The sequence below is a fragment of the Dermochelys coriacea genome, chromosome 11 (assembly GCF_009764565.3).
Source record: "Dermochelys coriacea isolate rDerCor1 chromosome 11, rDerCor1.pri.v4, whole genome shotgun sequence".
Lineage (NCBI taxonomy): Eukaryota > Metazoa > Chordata > Testudines > Dermochelyidae > Dermochelys > Dermochelys coriacea.
The window spans coordinates 24,121,306-24,142,764 of NC_050078.2; the positions used below are offsets into that span (position 1 = coordinate 24,121,306).

Sequence of the window (21,459 nt, forward strand, 5' to 3'; positions counted from 1 at the left end):
AAACAACAAAATTGTCAGAAGAAAGACTTTCAGTAAAATTAATTTCATCCTCCAAAAGCCCAGGCCTACACTTACGCCATCACTATGGACTAATCATATAGTCCCACCATGAGAGACAGAGTGGATGCCTCACTTCCATTTGAGCCTTCAAAAACCCCAGGATGTACACCTTAAAGATTATTTCACTTGACTATCCAGAAAATATTACGGATCCAATCTTACTAATGCTACTCAGGTAAGTAAATTTCAGCACATGAATAATTCCATTGATTTCAATGGGATTGCTCATAAACTAAGTTACTCACCTGCATAAAAAGGGATTGCAGGTTCAGGGATTAAAATAATATTTTTAAATATAATGTTTTAGAAATACCAGTACATTAGTTTGTAAAAAGCTTAGTCTACAAAATAGATTTTTTTTGCTTGTAGAAGGGTAACAGAAAATATGAGATCTAAAATGCTCACTGGTCTAATTAGCAGCGTTAGTTTTCAAATGTCTAAAATAAACATTGGTTATATAAATAATGTTATGTATGATCCAAGGGTACACCCTTGGACTGTTTTATATGTTGGTGGATATTACATCCATCAGATTTTTTTTCACAACTCCATTCATTAAAAATAATTTTCCCCCTCAGTAAAAGTGTAATAAGCATACAGTTTGTCTTTTAAAATACAGCTCCAGAAAGCTGGGTAGAGGGCTCAGCCAAAGAATTTAAAAAAAAAGTTTTGCAGCATGGAACTATGTTTTCAGACTGCCAATCAGAGAAAAGCTGTTTTAGGCCACACATCCCCTTCAAACTTTCTCCTCTGGCTGATTTCTTTTGAGTCAGCCTGGGAAAAAAGCCACTCCCTATTTAAGAAAATTGGGAGAGACACTGAGCAAGCTCTAAGGCAGAGATCAAAACAGAAGCTTGTTCTTCATATTTGCCCTTTTACTGTACCTCCCAGACAGTGTAGTTTGGAATTTGCCCTCTGGAAACTGTACTATTCCTCCCACTCCTGATGTGAAGGAAAGAATAACTGAGATCCATCCATCCCCGTTTTCTCTCAGAAACCTGAAAAGTAATGAAGAGAAATGCCCCACCCCTACCACGCAGAAACAGACAGAAGAGAGACAAGAAAAGGGGACATCTTTTTTCAGTAACTGGGGAGGTGAGCTGAAAAAGCCCACTCCCTTTTGCATGGTGGTGGTGGTGGTAGTGGTGGTGGAGGAGGAGGAGGGGGGAGAAGAAGAAGAAGAGCTGAAGAGCTACATTGTCTATAATGGAGTTGTAAAGATGGAGTATCTTGAATTGATGCAAATTCAACACAGACATCTCAGGTCATTTTGGAATGATCATACAGGTCTCTTCAAAGCAATTCTATGAAGTAAGTTCTTAAAAGTTGAGTACCACAGCTCTAGTTCCTCAATCAATTAGTCATCTTCAGGTTTACTACCTAAATCCACTGGGATTGAAGCAAGAGCTCTTTTTCTGCCTGATCCTCATCAAGATTTTGTCTTTCTTTAAGGAGGCAAATGAAGATTTGTGCTGGTTTAACTAGAGAATGTAGTATTTAACTGAGCCCTGCATATCTGGCTGTTTTTTCTTTCCTCTGTAGAAAATTATCCACTTTGTGTCTGGGAGGTCATATAACCTTCTCAAAGTTGCAGATAAACTGGGGCCCCTATGTGCTGTGCCCTATCCTATGAGAACTGAAAGTGTCATCTCAATGCCCATCTCTTCAACATTTTTATTTCCAGGTGACTCCCAGAGGTCCTTCTGGAAACACAAGGTGCTCGCTACCTACCAAGTCACGAGGACACACAATTTACAACTTAGGTTAAAAATAATAAGACTAACTTCATTCCTTATAACTGATTCAACCTTTAAGATTTCCTCAGGAGACTGCAAAAAGAAAAGGAGTACTTGTGGCACCTTAGAGACTAACAAATTTATTTGAGCATAAACTTTCGTGAGCTACAGCTCACTTCATCTGATTCATTCAGTGGAAAATACAGTGGGGAGATTTATATACACAGAGAACATGAAACAATGGGTGTTACCATACACACTGTAAAGAGCGTGATCACTTAAGGTGAGCTATTACCAGCAGGAGAGCGGTGGGGGGAGGGAGGGGAGGGAGCTTTTTGTAGTGATAATCAAGGTGGGCCATTTCCAGCAGTTGACAAGAACAAAAATCTTCCCCTGCACTAGTTGGTGTGCTATCCTTTCCATGATTAGCAATAGCAATATTATTCTCAGGAGCATATACTAGTGCTGTATAGATTTATATCAATATTGTTGGACATATAAACAACCCTTTTACATAAACATCAACATCCTGAATAAAAGATAAATCTTAAAATATAAATGGACAAAGAACATTAAAAAAAACTTGGCAATACTCAATTACAAAGTGGTTCTGGATTTGAAACATTTGCGACCCTCCTTTTTCATTGGACACACACACACTGTAACAAAATATTTATAAAATGTTATTGATTTCTATTGAAGTGAAGATTTCACATGGAAGTAAAAGCAATTCTTGATCTCAGGGCAAACGAGTCACAAATAATGTCAATATATGCAAATTTGATGTTTTCTATCACCTCTCCAGAACTAAGAAATATTTAAAAGTCTCTCTACATATATCTCTCAATGTTTCCAGGATGCAGTTTCACTCTCTTAATTCAGAGTCTCAACAGTTTACTACTGGATGGAAAGCAGAGCCTAGTATTTGCTAGATGGGTGTTTGAATGACAGTTAACAACAAGTAACAGAATCAAGGTTATCAGCCCACTAGGAGAAAGCAGAGTCAACCTAAGACAGACTGATGCATTTATACTTTCATTTAATAGAACAATATCTGAAACATTCAACTACAAACCAAACATAAGAAAATGTGCAAGTAAAGTAGAAAGTGCCTCTAATCAGTTTTCCTCTCACCAGTCACATCAGCACTTGTTCCTAATTATTTTATCTTGCATCCGATACAGTACTTACGCTTTTTAATATTGTATCTTTGTGAACTTTGACTATTTTATTCTGTGTGATCTAACACTAACAACAGCGGCAAAGAAAACACTTTCTCCTCTTTAAGATGCTCTATTGGTTAGTTCAGATTTATTTGTCAGTGAAGGTTATATTTGCACATAAGCCTATGACAGATTGCAAGTTTTTTAACTTTGAGCAAGTTTTCAAGCTGCTGGTATTTTTTCTTAAGATGTAGGTTATTTGACAAATTGGAGTTAAGTTATCTGGGGTCAATGTAACTGTAAGTTAAACTAATGAAGTGTATGCCTGTGAATGATGTCTGATTAGTTTAATACAACTAGTGCTGGACAGCTTGGGCTGCTGACCTTGAAGGAGCATAGATAACATTGTGATGCGTTGGAGGATGTGGTTGTGATGCAGAAGAAATTTACATAACAGTTTGTCATATATACTCCTCCAAAATAAAATTGTTGCAAAGGAAGAGTAATGCAAAACCCATACTCAAATGCCTCAAGCAAGACAGAGGAAAAAATAGTTACAATAATTTGGTAGCAATTTATTAGAAATGAAAGCAAGCAGCAAGCCCAGTAAAGGTATATTTTCTGCAATAGCATTTTATATATTCAAACTGTTCATAAACTGTGTAAGATTAAATATTATGATCCACAATTTGTGATGGATTCAGATTTAATGTTACATGACCTTATGCAGCACAGGATATATGCTGCAAAAATCATTTTCCTCTCCATCTGTGTGTACTATCTTTACTTGTTTTCATCGGAAGTTGCAAACATTAGCCCCAGTTCTCAGCTGGGATCTGCTAGCATATACCTTTGCACTCAGGCAGAGGCCCACTGAAGTCAGTTGTATGTAGTGTAGGTGCACAGGTCCATGCTATCAGATACCAATGCAGCAGGAGGGCTTTAAGTGTAAGTAAATTAAGTGTTGACAGTAAAAAAACCAGTTCACTGCTGAATCAGTGATGTTCTCTTGTTTGCAGTCACTGAAACGTACACGTCACAATTTGGTGCATTACTGTTTAATAGAATTATCCTACAGCATCTTAACTGATTGGGGGAAGAGCGGGGAGGAAGGAGGAATGAATGGCTGGTTTCAAGACCACCAAGTTCATAAGTGACTATAAGTTTTCTCTATATGATGGCCACTTGGTGGTCTGTGTGTATTCAGTTTGGTGGTCTCAGTTCAGGTTCTAGTTGCTAGGTGTCCACACAGGGCTTAAATTTTCATAGAGTATTTCCCAGAGCCCTCCACATTCCCCTGCCAACATGCTATGACACCTCCAGGGGAGTTGAAAATATTTACTGGAGCTCTGCTCCAGACAGCTCTGGCTGAATTTGGCTGGCTGTGTCTACATAATAAAACAAACAGAATTTGACATTCTTATATGTGGTCACATTACAGAGCTCAGGTCTGAACAGTCACTAGACTGAACTACCTTCTCATTCCTTTAGGTCACACATCCATACAGCACTCAGGTTATTCCACAGATAACTTGGTATGACACTGTGGGGAAGCTTGCACTGCCAGTGCCTGTGTATTACTCTGCCTGATCTGTGGAAAAATAGGACTTCAGTCTCAAAAGCTGTAAGTCCTATCCCTTTCACCAGCTCTAAATTCATCGGAGAATTCAAAGGAAACACACCTACAGGCAGCAATTTAGCACAATTTAAGATGGAGACTTTGCAGTATTAGAGATATAGACCCAATATTTTTCTAGGAGCCTCTAAAAGGATGCCTGCAGCTTTCCACAAACACAACCCAGCATGCAAAACAAGAAGGTCAATATCTCACCTCAGTACCCATTTGCAAGTACATATGATTACGTATGCAAAAAACCAGAAAGCTCAGTTTTAGAGACCTGGTTGAAGATCCTTTCATATTTTGACCTGTAAGATTATTTGTTACAGTACTATCTTTACCTGTAATTAGCATTAGCTGGCACTGTTTGCATGAAATAAAGAGCAGCAGTCCGTGCTCTCCAGTGCCACTTCTTTGCTGGGAGTGTGTAAAGGACACATTCTTCTATCTCCTCCTGTAGAAGATCTGCCAGCTGCTTGTGGGAACCACCATAAAAAGCTTCAATTAGAAGAATACGCATACTTGTACGTTTTTCAAATCTTGTTGGATTCTAAAACTGACAAAGACAAACAAAGAAACGTTTTATTCCCAAAGTCTATTCTTTAGTGAGTTAGACATAAATCATGAAAAAAACCTCATATTAACAGACCTCTTATAAATGGATTCATTTTTATAAGGATTTAATATCTTTGTTTCATACTAATAGATTTATTTTTAAAAAAAGACAAACTAACAATTAGTTTGATAGAAAAGGAAGGTGTTCATTAATCACAACAACGTTCCATTAAAAATAGCTATTTAGAATTTAACTAATAACTAAAATATAATCAATCTGTAAATGCTTAGATTTTGAATTTTAGTTATTGGCTTTTTAAATAGGATGTATTTGAAAACTGTTTATTTTGCAAAAGTTTTTTTTTTTTTAATATATTTTCCTGTTCTGGAATTGAGGGTTATGTCCATACAATTTTACCTTCTGAATGGTAGTACATAAAACTAAAACACATTTCAAACATATTTCCGCCAAATTTGTTTAATAGTAAAGGCAATCTGGAAAAATGACTTAAAAGAAACATGATTGGGGGCAGCCTGGGGTACCCAATTTGAGTGTACCTCCTCTGTTCCTTAGGTTACTGAAGGGTGGGATCATCACTAAAATGACACTTACAGACCCTAGAGGAGATGCAAACTGCATTACTCTTGAATACTCCAAAATGGCTGAAACAGAACATTTTCACCCACAGGGCTGCTGACACACAGGAAGCAAAACACATGGCCCAAAATTAAGGGAAAGGTGAAAACCCTGTGACTATTGCTCATCTGTTTCATGAGTCACGTTTTGGGGTGGTGAAAAGCTGCTCTGTAGAAGCTTAGGGATACTCCATTTAACAAAAATGTTAAAAACAAAACCATGATTAGGTATTTACCAGCAGTGTCTGCTGCTCTGATAACTTCCACTTCAGAACATGCTATCAGGGGCTGAGTAACACTGGGTCTGATTACTTTGTTTGTGTTTCAGACCAATGTTATATATAGTATGACTATACTGAACATCCAATCCCTGACCCACAGTTTCCAGTAGTCGCTGGTTGTGACCCTAATCTTTTCAGCAACTCTCTTGGGGAGGGATGAGGGGATTCATAAATTATAACCCTTTACCAAATCTAAATGATAGTTCTAGTAATTAAACACAAACTGGAGTTAATGTTTAAAGTACCTACAGTAATCAAGAGTAAAAATACTTTACAAGAATGTTGCAGCTATAAAAAAACAAGTTAATGAAAAAATCCTGAAATTCAGAGAGTTAAAAGATGAAATTTAAAAGAAATCTTTTGGTCAGTACTGAATCAATGGCCCGGCATGGTCTTAGGGGCTTACGGTGCTGCTGGAGTTGCCATTTTTTTCAGATGAGACATAAAGCTAGATTATTCACCTTTGCTAAAGAACCAAGTGTTAGGAAATAAATATTTTCACACAGGAAAGGGAAAAAAAAACAAATGAAAAGGATTGGAGGGAAGCATTTTGCAAATTTAAGGAAAGAGGGTACATGAAATGTCTGATAAATTCCACTACGTCACTCATTAAAAAGAGTCGAGGTTAATGTTCATTTACAAGCTGCTCGAGGTAGTATAGTAGTTTGTTCATAAAACATCTGATCAATTTCCTCATCAGACTAGTTATGAAACCATTTTATCACCTAGTTTAGCTAAATCAATAATGTACCCTTTGGTTTTATTTAGAATACTTTGCAACCATTTTCTTTTTTTATGTTCCTTTCTGTGATAGATAAAGAATAAGGCAAAAATTGTTTCAGTTCTCAGGTTTCCTTCTGGGCTAAGATTACTGACAATTAGATTATTCTATACTTGTCTTACTACCTTTAGACTTTTTAATAAAACAAAATAAACCCTTTTAGCGTGCTTCTGACTGAAAATCTCAATTCAAACTTTGATTCTGCTTTAATTGTCTGCTGGGTAGCTGAGGCTATTTGATTCTGGATACTCCATGTACCTGGTGTGTGTAGATCCCACTTTATAAGGATTCAGAAGCAAGGAGGAAAAATCACAAAGAGCAGTCAATTTTTGAAAGATGATATGATACATACAGGGTTTTTGCACAAACTGCCTTGAATGGGGAAAACCCCAAGACAAATTAAGAAAGCATCAAAGGATCACTCACCAACATTTGTAGAATTCTACTTTCATGTGCTTTACGTACTTTACCAGTTACATATATTAAACACAGATTAATAACAAAATCTAGAAACCTATACTTGGTGTTTTTTAAAGGTGCTACTAAAACAGAAAATATTAAATAATAAGAGACAGACAATGCAATTAGCCCCTGCAGTGAAAAATTATATAATTTAGGAATGATGGAAAACCCAGCCAAGTAATCTTATGTTTTAAAAATATATGATGATAATGTACTGTAAATCACATTATTTTAAAAATAACTTGTAATTTTTTGTAAGTTTAAAAAGCCACAATGGACGTCGGATGAAGACATTTACCTCATATTTCACATACATGGTTTCCAGTTTTGTTCACATATCACAGTAACATCTATTATTCTTGCTTTTATTTCCCTTGACCTAGCCAAGTTAAGGTAAATATGTACTATGTACTCCTTAGGTCTTGAAAAGCCACTGATGATAAATGGTCTGAAAACATTTACCCTATCTGATGGAATGCAATCCTCAATTAAATATAAATCATTCCAGGTATTATTTTACCCATTTCAAAGAAAACAACAAATATTAGAAAAATATATCTGCTTCCCCATTCTCATTACAGTGCTTCCTCTCTCAAAGGTGGCTCTTTGGAGCCAATAATTCTGCAAGTTACACTAATGGCTTGATTCTATTCTCAGGAGTGCCGTGCTGTGTAGCTTGAAAAATTTGCTTCACTACATGTACCATATGCAGATCCAGTAGCAGATTCTTCAGGATACATATTAATAAAAGTCTACCCACTTTCAATAAGAACTAAGTCCCAAGTGAATGTTACATAAGCAATAACATGACTAGTGTGCAGTCATACTGGATACTCACACACCTTAGGTATGTTGCAAGACATTTCTCCCCATTATTTCAACTCCCATCTCAAAAATACTGTCTCATAATAACGCTCCATATGGACACAATCAAGTCATGACTCAAGTGTCAGCAAGAGGGTGAGCATGTTGCAGAAGACTAAGTAAGGGGTCAGATACTGTCCATGCTAAATTCCTAAACGGGCAGCTCAGGATTCACCCTAAATCACTGGCTGACTTACAAGACCATGCTGCTAATGCCACACTCTCCCATTTACAATCCACCTCCAGCATGGTGCGGGGAGGAATAAGGGGATATGACTGGAGCACACAATGCCCTTATGATCCCCAACTGACATAACAGTCTTTTAGGGCGGTTTCAAACCAGTGTAATTTAGAACAGCCCTGATGCTACTGTAAGTTATGCTGGGGACCAAATCAGCACCTGGACAGGCCCAGAATCTGGTGACAGAGGTAAAAAGATTTTATAAGTCACCAAGTGCTGGTATGTAAACCTGAGGACTCAGCTTTAAGTGCATCTTCCCACTTATGAAATAAATGTGCTCTCTCAGCAATGACTGCAAACTTTGGGGAACAAGTACCCAGCTAGGGATCTGAACTCAGATTCCTGTGTGACAGCACAATTAACTGCCATTAAAAACATTTGACTGCTTAGTCTGTCATGTTAACTTATCAGAACAATTGTTCACATTTTATTAAATGGAACATGTATGGAACTGTAATGTTCTAAGGCCTGTTCAGATCCTTATAGTTAGCTATTTTGGGTTATTTTGAATTTTGTACAATTTCAAATATGGAACAAAACACCACTAATCCAATGATAACTCACATTAACCCAGTGGTACACAAGATAAGTGATAAGTCTTCTGGTTTCCATAAAAAATTCTGAGAACTATGAAGAACCAGAATATAAATATGTGTTTGAAAAAAATAACATGGAAGAACATATAAGCAAGAAAGTTTACACTCTTCAACCAGTTACAGAAGCAGTAACTTTATACTCTTTTTGAACTCTAAGTAAACAGTTACTACAGTATTTTTTAAACCGAGGTAGGTAAAGGAAACTTGTAATTTACCAGTGATTTATTAAGGAAGATATTTATTCTGTCACTTATACATAAATGTGGTTTCACAAATGTCAGCATAGCTCACAGAAGAAAGACATAATTAGCCCTCTTCATTGACGTATTCAGGCAATATACATTACAGATCATGCTTAAATATCTGTCCAACAAAATATTTTAGCAATAACCCAAAACCAAAGGAATAACTGTTAATATATTCCATAGGTACACAATTGCTATTAGTTATAGGAAATAAGGTATATGGTTTCAGTAATGATTGTGTCAACGGTTATAATCCCACACGTATGAGAAATTTATTCCATCACCATATCCACAGTACATATGGTTCAACATCTTAAAAGTCAACTGACTACAAAAAGATATCAGGTATGTAGCATGCATTTATATATATTTACAGTCTTTGATGGTTTGAGATAAACACTATAATATTTAATATAGGAAAAGACTTTAAATGCTCCACATTTAGTAGAATGGGGTTTCCCAGATCGTTATTATAGAGGCTTTACCTTGATTCTTGTCTCCCTCCACCCCTTTCTTCCAACCCCGCAACATACACACTTTAAAAGTAAGTGTTAATGCAGCATACTGAAAAAAACAATACTGAGAGAGTTTGCATTACCCACCCACTTATCTCAATGATTCATCAGGGAAACCCCAGTAGAGATATACCTTAAAATACTACAATCATATTTTAATATCTTAACTTATATTTAAATCAGCCAAAAAGTATAGAGTGAAAAATTTCCTGTTGATCAAGTGTATACACATACAAAAGTAAGCATGCTATTGATTTATGTAGAGGAAACAAAATAAGACATAGGAATGCATTTTATTTTGAGAAACTGATAAATTGATGATTCAGCTTTATCTGAATACTGCAGTATATGGTGCCGATTTGATCAGAGGTCTGCATCAGTATTAATATTGGTTTACTGGAGATAGCTGTAAGCAATGCTTACCCATATGGTCTGAAAACAGGAATATAATGCCAAAGACAGGCTGCACCTCATCCAGGGTGAAGGCCAATTGCCTGGCCTTTTCACTGAACGATACATTCTGGTTCACACAATCAGACAGAATTATGCATCACATGGCCTTCTGTTGATATGATTTGTTACTTTATTTGTTCCTAGAATGCACTTGCACACACCTGTATTAAGGGTACCAGTATGCAGAAAAAAAATTTATATGCTAAAATAGTGTATATTGGATCCTATACCTTTCTTTCATCGATATCCTGAAAATGTTCTCTACCTGACCCAGATGTATATGTAAGCTCTGTTTTCTTCATATATTGACTGCTGCTTCCCAGCACAGTGAAAATAGAGGGTCTGTGGTGAAATCCTGGCCCTACTGAAAATCCCATTGACTTCAATAGGGCCAGGATTTCACCCATCAACTCTACATCAAAATCTTATTTATTTGAAGATTCACTTGCAACAAAGTTAATTCAAGCTTTGTTTAAAAGACCATGAAGTTGTTCTTTGATGGAATATTTTAAAATACATTGTGTAATAGTCTTAACTATTTAAAATAAATGTTAGAAAGTATCCTTCTCCATAAATAAACTTTAACATCTGTAGTTAATTTGTAATCATTTAACTCTCTTTCTATAAATCAGACTTGTATGTGTCTTACTCTTATGCCTGTAAATGTATGGCCTCAAGTCTCTGAACCACTTTCATTTTAATGTCAAGGTTGCACGCGCACTTACAGTTGAAACATTACTGACTGAAGACTCTCTACAGACTTAAAAGACTATAAGTAGTCCCACTCAGTGGTTCGCTAGAACCGGTTGTTAAATTTAGAAACCCTTTTAGAACCGGTTGTTCTGCGAGGGACAACCGGTTCTAAAAGGGCTTCTAAATTTAACCAGTCAAAAGTGGCGCCTTAGGTGCCAACTCCATGGGTGCTCCAGCCCTGGAGCACCCAAGGGGAAAATTTGGTGGGTGCAGAGCACCCACCGGCAGCTCCCCACCCCACCCCCAGCTCACCTCTGCTCCACTTCCACCTCCTCCCCTGAATGTGCCACCCCGCTGTGCTTCTCCACCCTCCTCCCCCAGGCTTCCCGCGAATCAGCTGTTCGCGCAGGAAGCTGGGGCAGGCTGAGAAGCAGGCCCTGGCTTCCCGCTCAGGCCCAGGGATGCAGAGGTGAGCTGGGGTGGGGAGGCACAAGGAGGGCCACCCGTGCCGCAGCAGGTAACTCGGGGGGGGGGGGGGGGAGGGCGTGCACGCAGGGGAACCACTCCCCGCCCCAGCTCACCTCCACCACCCTCAACCTGAGCAGGAAGCCACCGCCTGCTTCTCAGCCCTCCCTGGCTTCCCACGGAACAGCTGATTTGTGAGAAGCCGGGGGAGGGGGTGGAGAAGCAGAGCAGGGCAGCGCATTCAGGGGAGAAGGCGAAGCGGAGGTGAGGTGAGTTGAGCTGAGCTGGGGCTGGGCATGGGGCAGGGAGCTGCCGGTGGGTGCTCTGCACCCACCAAATTCTCCCCGTGGGTGCTTCAACCCCGGAGCACCCAAGGAATCGGCATCTAAGGCGCCACTTTTGATGTGATCAGTGGGGGAGCGGCCACTCCCCCTGCTCCCCCCCAGCTATGCTCCCCCACCCCTAGGAGCCAGAGGGACCTGCCGGATGCTTCCTGGGAGCTGCCCCAGGTAAGCACCTCCAGGACTCCCCACCTCGCCCCCCGGCAGGTGCCTCTGGCTCTTAGGGGTGGGTTGGGCACTCACTACGGTGGCCCACGAGACCCTCCTGCCCGATTCTGGGGGCAGTCAGGGGACAGGGGAGGGGGGTGGATGGGGCTGGGGGGGGCATCAAGGAACGCAGGGGGGGTTGGATGGGGCAGGAGTCCAGGGGGGTGGGGGTGGGCAACGACCCCCTCGTGGGATGAGGAGGGAACCCGTTGTTAAGATTTTGGCAACTCATCACTGGTTCCACTGATATATTTTAAAGTAGGTTTTAAATTAAAAAACTCTTTTTTTTAAGGTTTTATTTTAAAATAGTATTTGCTACCTTCAGGGAAGTGTTTGTGGTCAAATTAATTTAAAATATGAGTCTTGCATTCTGACTAAGGTTGGAAAGTCTATACAAGTCTATCTAACTTCTTGTGCAAGAGCATTCTTTAGATGTGAGGCAGCTGCTAAGAAGGCCCAAGCCCCTGGTACACAGTCAGTATGAATTCCCTGTTGTCATGGCAGGTCATGGTCATGGGATGAAGTGATTGTAAAGTAACCACTGCCAAGACAATTAAATACCTTTAAGATCAAGATCAGATCCTTAAATTGGCTCTCATATTTGACAGGAAACCAGTACAATGTGCAGTAAAAACAGTGCTAATGTATTCTTGTGGATCTCTGTTAGTTAAACGATGGCTGTCACATGTTGTACCATCTCAGCATATCTATAGACTCCCTTGGAGTGTACTGGAGCAGTCAACCTGCACATGTCACTATAGTCAGGCCAGCCTCCTGACCACCTGAAGACAGTAAAAGGCATTTTTGACTCCAGATACCATTTGAGGATCCAATGGACCATAAAGGTCCAGAAAAACTACAATTATGGAAGCAGTACTTACTTTTACAGTATAAAACTCCTATTTGTTTCTTAGTGCTTAAAAAACTGCAAAATACCAGTCAATACAATAACTCAACTTGCAGTAAGCACAATATGGGAATTATTTTCTAACAAATGTTTGGTTGGTTCTTCTTTCTTTCTAAACTACTACAGCAATATAAAAAAAGAGATTAGACCTGAAAATAAAATATGAGAAACTCAACAGATTTACAAAGTAATGTACAACAGTTCAGTATTATGTTTATAATAAATATTTCTCATTGTATATGTTCACTTGCTTTGGATGAAAAATTACTGTTCTCCACTCAAAGCCTAACTACTGTATTCGGCCTTTCCCAGAACACTACATAGGGTTTACACAAGATTGAATTCATCCATCTTCAGCCAGGCTGGAATAATAGCCAGAGCCAGTCTATGCCTCATGTGGGGATTCTGAGCCACTGACTGCATCTAGTTGTGGATTCCGTGACCCAGTCAAACAACTTTAAAGACAGCCTATTGGGACCAGTGTGGAGTCTCCTTGCACAGCACATAGGGGGTATAGTTGGTTTTGTGGACAGCCCTATTGTGAAGTTTAGGTGGTGTGAAAGACCTTGAGCAGGCCACCACACCTTGGGCAATTCTACTCTTAATGCATTCTCACTCCTGTTTTCATACAAACACTGTTTCATACAAACCTAGCCCAGTAACCGCTGTACAGACCTCAGTCGCTTGCAGCTGGGTTCACTCACTGGGTCCTACACACTTCCCAGGAAACTGGGAATGGGCAGAGTCTAGTCACTGTTTCTATCTCTGGGACCTTAGGGCACATTCCCAGACTCACATCTCTTGTCTTACACTATTCCTTAGGATGGCGGTTTTCAACCTTTTTTCATTTGCAGACCCCTAAAACATTTTGAATGGAGGTGTGGATCCTTTATGAAATCTTAGACATAGTCTGTGGACCACCAGGGATACGCAGACCACAGGTTGAAAACCACTGCCTTAGGACATAGAATACCACAACTCAGCCACTCTGGACCCCGAAATCAGTTTTTGAGACCCCTCGAGCCATCCCCCATTCACTTACACATGTTCCCCAAGAGCTCAACCCTAGTCTGTAGGCTCCCCAGGGTTTTACTTTAATTCCTTGGGGAACAACATGGCAGGAATGCAAGGAATTTCTTAACCACAATGACTTTACATTTAAAAGCATGAGAGTTACACATCTTTGAAAACAGAAGTCCTGACACACACCCTCCCTTAGTCTGATCTCACCACTTCTGAAAGTCTGGGGTTCGTGAGCCTTTCAGGCTGATCAGTGACCCTCCTGCCCTTTTTCTGCTGTAAATCCTCCTTACGTGTGGCAAAGGTCAGCTCCTGTACACAGATCAGTGCCTCATTCAAACAGAATCTCTGTCTTCTCACCATGTGCTCCACTGGAACGCTCCAGCTCCCTTCCCCAATCATGCCTGCCCCATCCATGGGCCCCAGTGTAGAACAAACATTGTTCCATGGGAATGGACAGGTACCTGAGAGACAATCAAAGACAATGTCCCTAGACTACAATCTTGATGGCTTCTCAGACTATGTCTACACTAAAGACCTTACAGCAGCACAGCTGTACCGATGCAGCTGCGGCACGGTAAGATCTTGTGTAGCCGCTGATTGCCAAGGGGAGAGAACTCTCCTGTCAACATAATTAAACCACCCCAACCAGTGGTGGTAGCTATGTCGGCAAGAGAAGCTCTCCCGCTAACATAGCACTGTGCACACTGCCACTTATACCGGCAAAACTTGTGTTGCTTTGGGGGTTGTTTTTTCACATCCCTGAATGACATAAGTTTTGCCGACATAAGTGGTAGTATAGACCTGGCCTCAGTGACAGTCCTTCAAGAAGGTGTCAAGCACTTTCCTGGGCTGGGCCACTGTCTGGAATGAAATCAATAGGCTTGCCTTAAAGCAAATTTAGATGTGTTCAACACATAAAACAAAATAGAATTCATAATTTGATACAGTTATATCCCACTTTGTCAATTCTCTCTCCCCCTGCCCTCCATCAAAGATGAACAGAACACAGGTATCTATGTAGTGCCCTTGGGACATTTTCATAACTCCCTCAAAGATAGAGCATCTGCTGTCATGCGCTACCAAGTTCGTTCCTCTTAACATGAATCACCTCCATGTCATAATGTTGCACCTCCAGACTCCAGCTTAGTAATTTGGCATTAGACCCTTTTATTTGATGGAACCAAATGAGAGGCATTTGGTTCACCTAAATAGATATGGCAGTAGTTTTTTTAAGTGTCTACGCAGTGGCGAGACACTCCTTTCAATAGCTACGTAGTTTCTCTCTCAGTGGAACAATTTTTGGCTTAAATACACAATCAGATGTTTTTCCCCCTTTGAATTGGTTTGCATCAGCACAGCATCCAGCCGAGTAGTAGTGGCATCTGTGAAAAACACAAAAGGTTTGTCAAAGTCTGGGTTTTCCAGAACTGAATCTTTATGCAGGGTTCGTTTCAGTTTACAGGAGACCCTTTGACACTTCAATTCAATCCACTTTTTCAGATTTACTCTTTTTATACAGTGTGGTGATGGGAGAAGTCAAGAAGCAAAAGTGAGGGACAAATCTTCTGTAATACCCTGTCATCCCAATAAAGCACTGTGTCTGTTCCCTGGTCTTGACAGAAGGCCAATTCTTAATAGCCTCTACCTTTGAAGGCTCTGGCTCAATGCAAGTGCTTCTCACTCTGTTGCTCAGATAGACCATTTCTACTATCCCCACTTTATACTTCTCCTTTACAGTCAGTCCTGCAGTCTGAATGTGGTGCAGCACCCACCCAAGCCTCAATAAAGATACAAATAGAATCTAGATATTCCAGGGCAAATTCCACAGACTCAACCAGTAACTGATGTACCAGATGCTGACAAGTAGCAGGGGCCTCTTCGAGGCCAAAAGGTAAAACAGGGAACTGAGAGCCGCATAGGGGTAGTAAATGCAGATTTAAGTCTGGTATCAGAGTTTAAAGGCACCTATCAATAACCCATAGTGACGTAAATTGTGCTAAGGTATCTTGTTGTGCACTCTCCAACTTATCTAGGATCTCATCTGTCATAGGTACGCATCAGAAATTCTGAGGGCCTTAAGATTTGCATAATCCACATAGAATCTGATAATCTCATCCTTCCTGGGTATCAGCTCAATGGGTGATGTCCACCGATGGTAAGAAGGTTGAATTTCTCCCAATTCCAGCATGCCTTTGACCGCCTTTTCCAGGTTTCGAGTTACTTTCCCAGTGGCCCTGAAAGGAAAGCTACTAATTGGACTCTGTCTCCCGCACTGTGGGCAGCAAGAGTCATATGTCCAGACTTTCATACACTTGTTTGTAAGCCTTCAGACCTTTCACCTGCACTTGTTGTATAAGGCTCAGGTGTTTGTAAAGGTGCATGGAGTCCAGGGCAGTACTGGACCCTGCTTCTGTCATCAGATTTACTAGGGGATCCTCTAACTCCCCCTCCTCCTATTGCCCACCTACTGCTAGGACCAGATTCTCCATATTGAAATATGGTTTCTTCATTTTCACATGATATACTCTGTGCTGATGGGAAAGACTAGATGCCTCAACATTATCCAACTGAGCTGCTTGCTGATTTTAAAGGTCCCTTCCCTGGCAATCTGGAGTTTTTCCACAATCAACACCACAACTTTGTCCCTCATTCCTTATCTTCTGGCATGTGCAATGCAATCACACCAAGCCTTTATCTCCTGGGCTTTAGCTATGTTCTCCCAGACATGACATCTGCAACCCTGTCCTTATAAGCCAACATATACTCCACCACCAATTCCCCCTCACGAGAAGCACTGCTCTCTCATTCAGCCCTTATTAGGTCCAAGGATCCTCGCACCGTCCTTCCAAAGAGTAGTTCAAAAGGAGAAAAAACTGTGGATTCTTGGGCAACTTCTCTATAAGCAAAAAATAGATAAAGTAAACATTTATCTCAATCACATGAATGCTGATCTGCAGAGGTTTTCAGCATCATTTTAAGTGTCTCAATAAACCCCTCCTGTTGCTTTGAGGGTGATATACAGAGGCCTAGAAGTGTCTGATCTTGTATTTCTCCCATAAGCCCTGGTAAAGGGCAGACATAAAACCGGTTCATTGGTCCACGATGACATTGCTGGGCAAATTGTTGACAGAACATCAGCAACCATGTCTGCCTCACTGGAGGACAGAGCTACAGCCTTGGGTCAGCATGTAGCACAGTCTCCCATGACCAAAGTCTATTTCTTTCCTTTCCAGGTCACTTTGCAAGGGGTCCCACAATATTCACGGCCACACCCTAAAAGGTTCTATTATAAGCAGTGGCATTGTGGCTGTTTTACACTTATCTCAGGCTTTTCCCACCCTCTAGCAGGTATCATATGTTTTGCAATCATTTTTTAATTGCCTCAAAGATTCCAGGCCAGTAAAAATTCTGCAAAAGTCTGTGTTTTGTGCACTACATCCCCAGATGACGTGTATCAAGTTTAACAGCTTAAGGTTTTGGGGCACCACCATCTCCTAACATCTCAACTCTCAATCTCCCCTGAGAGTTCCTATAAAGGAGTCTATTATCCCTCAGGTATCTCTGCCTGCATTCCTCAGGCAGAGTGTTTGCCGAGCTGGGGTTGGTCAAGCACCCCTCAGCTTCTCTAAGGGGGGTGTGACAATTAGGGCCCAGATACCACAAGGGGAGAAGAGGGGGTCTGAACCCCAAAGAATAAGCAATCCAATTAACTGGTTGTATACAAAGTTATTGTGTATAAATATACGTCCAGTAAGGTCTTTTATGAAAGTGCATAATGTTCTAGTCATTAGGTGATATGCATACAGGTTATGGTTATGAATAGATATAAGTCATAACTGTAACTGTGATTCAACTACACACTTCACAGCATCACTTCATATCACAGGGTGTAAAGCAATCAAGCAGGGCCGGGGCACTTCCCAGGCTAGTTGTTTACATGAAACCAACTTCAAGTACTCATCCACTGTTCAGCCAGGAAGATCCAATTGGGGACCATTAAAGTTAATGGACAAACATTGAAAATGAAAAGAAAACCCCAGTCTTGGAAAATTGAGAAAGAAGGGAGTTTCCCCAACTCTGTATAACCATGAGTCATCATGCCAGGAGAAAGGGAGGGGGGGGGGGAGAGAGAGAGAGATAAAAAATCTTTTTAAAACATGCTTGAGTTTTAGGTTTCTATGCAGAAATGGAGGGCCAGCATAGTTTACCAACCCTCCAGGATTGTCCTGGAGTCTCCAGGAATTAAAGATTAAAGACTACCTCCAGGAATATGGCCAACTAAAATTGGCAACCCTAGCCAGCATCTAAGCAGGGTGCTGTCTGTGAAACACTGAATACCCTCTAGGGCGAGGGCACACTGGGAAATAGCTCAGAAGCAATAGGTAATTCACATTAGAAAAGGGAATTTAGCTAATAGAGGTGTACAGCTTGAGATGGCATCTTTATGTGTATTTTCTGTGTAACTTATGTTGCTTTTCTTTACTATTTCATCTTTGAATCTATGATTTTTCTATTAAATAAACGTTTTATTTATTTTAACCCCAAGCAGGTCTCTGTTGTACAATCTGTGTTTACCAAAGGGAACTGATAATCAGGGGTAGGTTTCATTCCTTTGAGGGTGATGAACCAAGGGGAAAAGTTCGAGTATCTGGTAGTTAAGTTGGGAAGATGGATTTGTGGGGACTTGGCATCAGAAGGGTTTGTTGAGGTCATCCTGCAAGGAGTAACTAGGCTGGGAGAAACTAGGGTGAGGCTTTATGCTTCTAGGCTGGCTACTGGTGTCAGAGCCATGAGCCATAGCAGCATAGCATTAAGGCACCCTAAATTACGAAGCAGGCACTTAGCTGCTGGGACAGGGAGTATAGCCTGCTCCTCCCCATTATCCTTAGTTTTCCTGGTCTCAACTAGGATCTCATCTCCAGCAATACTCAGCTCTGTCCCAGGGCACACATGCTCACAGCACTCCTGTGTCATGGCTCTGCAAAGCTCTCTGGCTCTTGCTCCTTGTAAGAACCAAAGAACTGCAAGTTCTATAAGACCAAGAATCCAAATCAGCCACAAGCAGTACCTCCATACGTAGATGTTCATATAGCTCAATGTCCTTGGGTGCCTCCATCCCACTTTCATATATGTTAACTACATATACGTTAAGTGGAAGACCCCCTAACCTCTGCAGTGTTTTGTGCTTACTGAGAAAAATCTTATCTGGATTCACCACATAGGTCTGAGCTAGTCACCTAAGCACCAGTATCCCTCCAACCCTGGACTTTTTCCTGGCCACTGCTATTAGGACAAAATGCCTTGTGGTCACCCCCTTTAGGTCTGAAATCGCCATGTTCACAGGCTGTGCTGATGAGGCAACATCCTGGCCACCTCTTACTGGATTGCCAACATGCTAGCCTACCACAATGTATTGCCAGCCCCATGGCACATAATCATTGAGTGCTCTTGTGCTGTGTTCCCTAACAGGTAAAACTACTCAGATCCCTGGGATTTATTTTTGAGGGTTAGTTTGGGGCTGCCGCTCCTTCCAGCTTGGGTTTTTCCATTTCCCATTTCTGGGGAGCATCTATGCATCCCCTGGCCTGAGTCTCATGAATGAGTCATTCTCCCTTGGGCTTCTAAAAAAGACCTGCTATCTACATACTCACCAGCCAGCTGGCCTGTGAAACAAAAGTCCCTCTGCTTCTTCTCAACTAGCCACATTTTTGAATCACCTGAGCATAAATCATAAACCTACTCCAATCCAAACAGTTCATACAACTAATCTAGGGTAGTGATCCCCAAACATCTGAACCATTTCCGAAGATAATTGCCCAGCTGAGTTACCCACCTCCATGTAAGTCATCCTCTAAGTATTTTGAGCAGCCTGAAACCTTTTCCAATAAGCCTATTTGGTTAGTTCATATTGGAGAACTAAAACTGTTTTAAATTGTTTCTAGACCACACTGTCTGTCCCTTCCATTTGGCTGCAGGCATCTACAGCTTTTCTCCCAAGAAAGGAAGTTAGCCAGTCCCGTTAGTTGCCTGTTCAATTCACAAGCCTGAAAAGGCTGGGAGACAAAAATCAATATCCCCTTCCCTTAAACCGGTGCAACAATTTAGCATCTATCAATTTAGCATTTTTAATTCATAATTTGAGACATGTCCCTGTCACACACACATTTGATTATGTATCATATCTATCTATATGGGTGTTTACATACATGCACAGAGGCACAATTTTGGACCAGATTCTCCGCTGTTCTAAATTTCCATTGCTTCCTGTTTCTAAGAGTGGATTTATACCTGGGCCAACTATACGTTAGTGTCACTTACTTTCCTGGTTGGCTCACTGGCTAGGAATAAAGGAAATTCTCAGCTAGATGGTTTGTGGTCCCTTTGCATTGCCTCAACAGCTCAAAGGGCCTAGAACATGCTGCCATCAGGCCTATTTTGTGCATGTGTGCACATAGATGGGTATGGGTTCCTATAAAGTGCAAAAAGCCATATTAAAATCATTAAAGACTTAAACTCACAAAAGTCTGCACATTCAGAATTAGCTATCATCTCACAATTCACATAAATTCTCATACACAGAACTCTTAGATCACGTGCTCACTGTTATGTGCTCACATGCAAGATTTTGGGCAAGCTTGTATATGATACATGAGATTGAGAACTGAGCCCTAGCAACACCTAAAGACGACACAAATTAAGGACACAATAGAATTTTAAAAGAACTGCTGCTCCATGAAGACAAGCCCAAAGTTATGGCGTAAAAATGTCCCCGTGACCATTAATCCACTGACCCCTGAGACAACAGACGACAATAGCTCTGTGATGGGATGTCCACCCCCTGGGACCTGAATGGGTAAAACAGGCCAATTAACCTTATAGGATATATCTGGAAGAGAACCAGGGACTGATAAGGCCTAATGGCTGATGAAGCCCACCTGGGGAAGGAGCTGGGCTAGCCTTATAAAGAGAGGAAGTTGGTGATAGGAGAGAGTTGCAGGGAGAAACTCTGCAGTCACTCCCTAGAGAGGAGGGGAATTGACTAGATACAAGGAGAGTTCTAGGGGGAGAATGTACTCCATTACAGGCTCCTTTTGGAGTTGACACATTTTAAAAGTAACATGTTGTAAAACTTGTGCATTATACGGTGCATGCAAGGCCAGCAATCATGCTATAAATCCTTGTGAAAAAGTTGTTAATGCATGTGCACAATAGATGCACTTTAAACCTCAATATTTCACCTGTTTTATTTTTTTTTTTTTAATATGCCAAGGCACTAATGGCCTGCATAATTTCACGTTATAAATTAAATCTGTTTTTTGAGTTATGGGAAAACAAAAAATGTTTAACATCCAAAATGATGATGTTCTTTTCTTTCCAGTAGCAAATAGAATTGAATCAGAACATTTTTTTTTACTTAAAAGCTAAGGCTTGGTCTACACTGGCAACTTATGTCAGTCTAACTACCTTGCTCTGGGGTGTGGAAAATCCTTTCAGGAGGTGAAGTACCTATGCTGATGGGAGAAGCCCTCCCATCGGCATAGGTAGTGTCTTCACTGAAGCAGCCTTTTAAGCGTAGACATGCCCTAAATCATAGAATAGCAACTGTACTCTATACTG

General features: G+C 40.7%; 1 protein-coding gene across 10 annotated transcripts in view; it reads right to left on the reverse strand.

Annotated features, from left to right (window-relative positions):
• Positions 1-21,459, reverse strand: part of GTDC1 (glycosyltransferase like domain containing 1) — a 327,811-nt gene that overhangs the window by 232,839 nt on the left and 73,513 nt on the right. For all 10 annotated transcript variants that reach the window (XM_043505088.1, XM_043505090.1, XM_038421580.2 and 7 more), the window contains one exon: positions 4,919-5,133. In XM_043505088.1, the coding sequence (XP_043361023.1) occupies positions 4,919-5,097 (179 nt within the window). In that variant the 5' untranslated portion in view covers positions 5,098-5,133. The remainder of the gene's footprint in view (positions 1-4,918; positions 5,134-21,459) is intronic.